Source organism: Hippocampus zosterae, chromosome 15 (genome assembly GCF_025434085.1).
Source record: "Hippocampus zosterae strain Florida chromosome 15, ASM2543408v3, whole genome shotgun sequence".
NCBI lineage: Eukaryota > Metazoa > Chordata > Actinopteri > Syngnathiformes > Syngnathidae > Hippocampus > Hippocampus zosterae.
In genome coordinates, this window is record NC_067465.1 from 8,192,456 (window position 1) to 8,199,131 (window position 6,676).

At 40.1% G+C, this 6,676-nt stretch overlaps 1 protein-coding gene across 1 annotated transcript; it reads right to left on the minus strand.

Moving 5' to 3' along the window:
- Positions 1–778: 778 nt before the first annotated feature.
- atp6v0b (ATPase H+ transporting V0 subunit b) lies at positions 779–5,969 on the minus strand. The gene is made up of 8 exons (XM_052087174.1): positions 5,309–5,969; positions 4,575–4,623; positions 3,810–3,893; positions 3,538–3,615; positions 2,980–3,049; positions 2,814–2,865; positions 2,497–2,687; positions 779–1,835 (listed from the first exon to the last, which is right to left on the minus strand). The coding sequence occupies exons 1-8, from the start codon at positions 5,391–5,393 to the stop codon at positions 1,809–1,811; spliced, it is 636 nt and encodes a 211-aa protein (XP_051943134.1). The 5' UTR covers positions 5,394–5,969; the 3' UTR covers positions 779–1,808.
- Positions 5,970–6,676: the final 707 nt, after the last annotated feature.

Sequence of the window (6,676 nt, forward strand, 5' to 3'; positions counted from 1 at the left end):
CAAAACATGGGAAAATGTGTTATGGGCGAAAATCAAGGTTGGACTTTTTAACTATAATTCTAAAAGGTATGCTAAAGTGCAAACAAAAAAATATCATAGCAACACCGATTGCATAATGGGGGCTTCAGCGTTGTTTTTGATCAAGAGTCGTAAACAGTTCCAAATAGTAGAGTTAAACAAAACCTTCAAGCCTCTCCTCAAAAGCAAATAATAATATAAATAATAATAATAATAAAATAAAATATCAAGACACCCATACGAGCTCATCTTGACTTTGCTTTGTTAATTAGAGACACTATAAATGGCGGTGATGAGCTTCCCATTGAACATGCGTTTGAATACAAAATTGCAAACAGCCACATCCCCAGTTTCAGTCAAAAAACAACAACAACATGACCTCGGTTCAGATATTTTTGGATCACCTCTTAAAGATATTTTCAAGAGAATGGTGCAGGTTACATTAATTGCGAAAAACTGTTTTCCAAAAAAAACTGCACAGCGGGGTGTAAACTGTCGATATCAACTGCAGATATACACTGGGAGGGAGATATACATAGGTGGGGAGAGATCTCTAATTTAAATACTGTATAGGGTTTTTTTGTAAATGAAGGTAGCCGCAATGGCGTTCCGTTGAGCCTACATCACGAGTATGTTGTCGTTGCGCCATCTAGAGGATGCAGCATATCACTGCAAATTTGGGTTAATGCCTCGTGCAGCAGAGTGCAACGTAATTGGATGGTTTTATTTTACACCCACAGACATTTATGAGGACACGATGAACTGTTTCTTATTTTTATTGGACATTGACCTTCTTGTCACCGTCACATCAACATAACTACATACACACACACAGGCGTGCGCGCACACGCACACACACTCACGCACAGTACCAACTGAACAGAATATGGAGTGTTGGTACGCAAATTACTTCCAGGTTAATCATGTCAGGGGGGGTGGAATTACATTTGGAACATTTATGATAATGACAATTAAATCCACTTTAATCGTCTTTCACAACTTCAGGATAATTTACAAGGAGGAGATTCGTCGTTTGGTTAGCCTCGTCTGTCAGATTGATATCGTACATACAGCATTTCACCTACAAGCTTGCACAATTAAGCTTTGACCAATTAAGGAATGATAGAATTACTAGAAACGAGGACACTAACGGTGCTTAAAAAATGAGAAAAAAAACAATAGACATTCATAAGGAAGAAAAAAAACAAAAGTAGTTCTACATTTCAATTTTACACAATTTCTGTTGTACATGGTCATCTGGAACGTCTGCTTCTGATGATTCAGGCTCATTTAGGTGAATTCACAAGTGGTCCACACCTTGAAATGGGCCAATAATGTCCGATTTCCTCTTTCATTTCAAGCATGGCACCTTAAGACTTTTTGGTGTGTCCAGTCATGATGAAAATGTCCACCTAATTTCTCACTGATTGGTGACACCGGTGTCTCGAGTGAAATACTCTTAACTTTTTAGGAGGCACAACTGAGTAAGCAGGTCTCTGACAGACCAGTAAACGGCAATGAAAACAATGCTAAGCAAGCTCATGCTTCACAGGAGGAAAAAAAAAAAACATACACACATCCAAAACAAACAAACACACACACACACAATATGTTCAAATACTCCATAGTCATTTTAAACATCATTCATAAAGGGTGTGAAGAAACAGTGATTCTTCGTGAAATGACAATTCAAGACAATACACAGCAAATAGAACATTTAAATAATTTACGGTGTATTATTTACACATCTTATTTTTCCAGCGGTGTTGTCATCTTCCTCTTGTCCTCTTCTAGTCGCCCATCTTTACTTTTGACGTCTTCAGGGGAGAAGAAACATACAAATGTTAAACCTTTCCATACTTTTCATTTTCTATCCAGTTTTGACCTAGATTAAGACAATCCGATACCAGTACAAGTATTCACTTTGTGAGTACCCACCGATAAAGAGTACCGATACTTCACATACTATTGATACATACACCTTAATTGAACACAACAACAAAACATGGTGAACAAAACTTCTCTTTTTGAAGCAGATGATTTGGCAACTGTTGCAGTATAGCGCCAACTACTGTTGAGGAAGACCTAATGTCAGATTTAGAGGGGGCAGGGTTGCTTCAAGTATCAGTGGCTGGTATCGTGATATTCAACAACAACATGATACCCAAGGCTGGTATCAGTACGATACCGATACACACTTAGCGCCACTTCATTTTAACAGAAAATGGAACGGTTTTTTTTGTTTTGTTTTTTTTAAACAGGTGAATTCCTTGCGCCTGTGTCATGGCAACCTCTGACTTGCGTTCCAATTAAGACGTTTGCCAATTTTAAGTTTCCCACCTTTACCACAATTTTCTGAGATTTAACACACACTGCTAAAAATACATTTTCATACTGTAGACATGAGTCAAATATGACTCGAACACTATATATCAATACATACCGATTCCAAGTCAGTGTCACAGTAGCGTTGCTCACCTGCAGGATGGCCACAATCACGCCAAAGAGGCCGATGGCGCTGCCGAAAATCTCTACGATGAGGATCTTGACGAAGAGGCTGGCGTTCTGAGCGTCGGCTAGCGCCGCGCCGCTGCCAACGATGCCCACGCAGATGCCGCAGAAAAGGTTAGAGAAGCCCACCGTCAGGCCAGCGCCAAACATGGAGTAGCCTGCTCACAGGCAAAAAGACAACACGACCTGTTGGCGTCATGGGACTGATGAAAATTGGATGCCCTGTGAGTCACTTTCATTTCAGAGCCGCTATTCTGTCACCCGTTCGGATGGATGGCTCTTACCGGCTTGGTAGTTCCTTGCACCGATGGTCTCTGGAGTTGTTCCGCTGAAGTTCTGCAAGATTATAGAAATCATATTCAGAGTATTTTAGAATTTTGTTTAGATAGCGAAATGATATATTTTAGATCGGTAGATTATATCATGTAGAAAGTGGAATCTCAAGTTTACCTCAGCCATGTTACTGATGACAATGGCCATGATGATGCCATAGATTGCAACAGCTTCGCAGAAAATGATGCTAGGAAAGACAATCAAAAAATGTTGAATTAATAGCTGAAAAGTTAAAAAAAAGTTTTTGGAAAAGCTTCATGTAAAAAAATTTTAATTAACTTATATGAGCATGACATCATTTTTTTGAAAAATAAAAACCAATAACTTGAAACAATGTCATGCAAAAAATGTAATAAATAAATAAAAATAAATGTACAAATATTTTCCTTATATTAAATTGAAAAGAAATGCATGTAAATGTGTCAAACTGAAAATCTAAAAAAAATATATATTTTTTAAATGGTTCAAATCAAATAAATTATACTGCAAATCTTACAAAGTTATTTTTAACAATGTCACATTTTACACCAAGTTCACCTTAAACACTTGTCATAGTTAACACATCTGCAATCTTTTAACTATTTAATATTAAGATATCAATGACATTTTATCCGGGAGAAAAAAAATACGTGTTTCAGGTCTATCAAAATTTAAATGGTTCTTTCATGAGCATACCTGACTAAATTTTTGGTTTTAATGCGAGGAGCCTTGACTCCGCCACCAATGATGCTTGAGCCAGTGATGTAGATTCCCCTGTGAAATAAACACACAAGCAATAATAAACAATCCTGCCACCACCTATCAACTAAAATTAATCAATCTAAGATGTGCCACTTCCACACTTTTATTGCATTTTCTCCAAAAGAGGAAACAACGCCAAAACAAAAAGAAGAAGAAGAAGAAAAAAACTTCTAGAATGCGTCATCTGTCATGCAGTCATGACTCACCAGGCTGCTCCTACGACAGACAGCGAGATGGCCAAGCCGATGCCCAAATTGGCCCACATGAAAGGTGATGTTTCTGTGAGGAACCTGAATGACGATCAAAACAAGTGAGAATTGGGTGCTCCGAGTTGAATTTTCTAGATTCTGTCAATTCCTAAACCTGCTTCATTTTGTCCTCTGGACCTGTGAAGTCTATATTCATACTCATTCGAGGTGTAATAAGTATGACTAGCAAAGAGCAGTCCCACGGCTGAAAAACAAAGGGCTGTGAAGCTAAACGACAAAGAAAAACGTTAACGTTGTGCTTAAGCCGACGATTCATCGTCCTCATGTGCTGCTGGAGGCAGCGGCGCTCCACTCACAATTTCTGAACGCAGCATATAATCAGCTATCGGTGCTTCAACTATGTACTTTCCTTGTACTGGCTGACACACTGGATTCCAGTTCTGTTTTTGGGGATACTGTGAAAAACGAAACGGCACATTTGAGCAACGTTCTAAGCTTCCGAACGTCCTGACCGAAGGGAATGGAGATTTTAGGGGGCGATGAGCTCTAATTCTCATGGTCTCAGTTTTTGTAAAAAGGTAAACCCGCATTCGATGCATTCAAATGAAGTCGTGAGGGAACACTGTTCTGCAAAAATGACTTTACCACTGCGCGAGCATAGGTTATGATATACAACGTTTTCCAACTTGTTGCCACCGCAGGATTACGAAACTTGGTCCTAAACCAAGGAGCGCCAATACAAGAGGAAAAAAGGATACTCACCATGCCACATCAAAGCGGAATCCTAAATCAAATATTGTATAGCAGATACCTGCAATGAAGAGCACACATGAGTATTTATCAGTGTTGTACTGTCATAACACTGCGTCTACTCCAGCTAAAAAGTTACATGTAAGTGCAGAGATGTCCTAACTTGGGTGTGAGAACTGACTGTCATGAGAACTGCCTGAGAACCATGGGACCAAATCAGTTTAATATAACACAATACTGTACATCTTTATAATGTAGCGCTTTCACCATGGTGCATGATTATTTTTGAATTAAGATTAAGATAACCTTAACTATAACATTGAGCCACTTGACTTGCCGTCTGCCAAAGCACAGAAAGAACTCAGTTTCAATTGTTAACGACAATTTGCTAACGAGCTTGGTCGGCTTGTGATAAGCTAGCTCCAACGACGTTGGACATTTTGTACAAAACCAAGCAACATTTTGCAAATACAGTAATGTCGTCCGAATGAACTAAGAGGTGTTTATTAAAACCTACGGGGAATAAATAAAACATTGCAACTATAGCGATCCACCGCGAAACCCGCCGCAGCGCTCTCACTGGTCACCAGTATTTAGCCTGATCCCATACACAGCTGTCAAACATGGCGCATGCAGCGTCAAGCAATCCTAATAATAAGACTTTAGTGGTTGATATTGTTCGAAAACGTTCAGTAAAACATACTTTAATTCAGAACAGACTCGTTTAAAGGTGCATAGGATCTTACCGACGATGAGGATTGTGCTCCAGAAGGCCAAAGTGACCCCCGTGTAAAGAATGGCGTGCCCGTCCATCATCCACTCCAACAGCATCGATTCGGCGGTGTGCTCAGTAGATAGGCGAACGAATCTTGGTTTCAGTACGAAACAACAAAAGATGCCACAGTAATTTAGTTTTATGAAATATGATGTCTGAGTAGGAGCGTGAAAGGCAGAAGCTTGCCAGTGTCAGCTGATCCAGCTTGACTAGCACGTGATCAAAAGGTCGCGTTCCGTTTCTATTCTTCTCCCCTCCACCTTCACCCGCTTTTTACGATCGGCATTCCGCTTATGTCTCATTCCTGTAACCACGCTTGTTACAAAAAAAAAAATCATTTACCAATGATTCATGTGAGTGAAAATGTGCGCAGCTGAAGTGGTCGTAGTGGTGAGAACGACGAAATCCTGGAAGGCTGCGTTCCATACCAGTGTAAGAACTCCCCTTGTAATGTTTTACAAAGAACACTAGATGTCTCTGTTGTCATTGTTGAGGATTCAAGACAGTCGCCAACGTGGAGTGGTTCTGGAACTTTTTACAACGTATCCCATAAAAAACGTAGCACACGAGCACCACCGTCGTGGCCAACATTAAAGCACAGCGGTGTTGTAGGGCCAGGTGCCCATCAAAAATGACACAGAGGTTTTATTCCCAAAAAGCAGATACCAGTCAAAACCTTTGAGACGCTTCTGTTTTCAACAGCCCAATACTGTTTTTGCCTGACAATGCATGCTTACATATAAGAGAAAAACTTGAATTGCATAATGTGAATGCATTGCACATAAAAAAGGTGTCTAGATAAAAGATGAAGAACATTTTTTTTTAATTGAATGCAAATGTAAAGTGCACCATACTTTGAGAACTTCATGGAGTAGATTGATATGTGGCACTCAGGGACGTGGTTCAGTGAGTCTGGAACTGCAGTCCGTAAGAGTGGCGGTTTATGACACCATTCGTTCAGCGTTACTGTCTGCTCCATGCTCCGTGCAAGTGTTCTCAGTTAGCATTTGTGTGTCCCATCCAGTTTGAAAGTGGCCAACTTTAGTTAGCTATTCACTGTATGTCAAATTAAGCACCAAGCCCTTTGTCATCTGATCAGCTGTCATGTTTACCACCCAGCTTTTTTCCGGCGTCAACCCCTCATGGAGCCATGCCTGCCTGTCGTATCTCTACTGGAGTCTTGAATCATGTTCCTGCTTGCTGTTAAGCCAGGCAGGTATCAACCGGTGGCCAACGCTGCTACTGTACTACTCTGCTACCATGGTGCCTTTATTGGAGCAGACATTCAGACATTATAGACACCACGAATATATTATTTTTTCTGAGAATAATCGTGAAT

Bases quoted from the DNA above. Each gene is read 5' to 3' on its own strand.
- atp6v0b (XM_052087174.1), bottom strand. From the start codon at position 5,393: ATGCTGTTGGAGTGGATGATGGACGGGCACGCCATTCTTTACACGGGG. The intron at 2,688-2,813 runs GTAAGAGCCATC...GCCTGTGAGCAG, and splicing joins TGCAAGGAACTACCAAGCCG to GCTACTCCATGTTTGGCGCT. The intron at 1,836-2,496 runs GTGAGCAACGCT...TCTCCCCTGAAG, and splicing joins TGATTGTGGCCATCCTGCAG to ACGTCAAAAGTAAAGATGGG.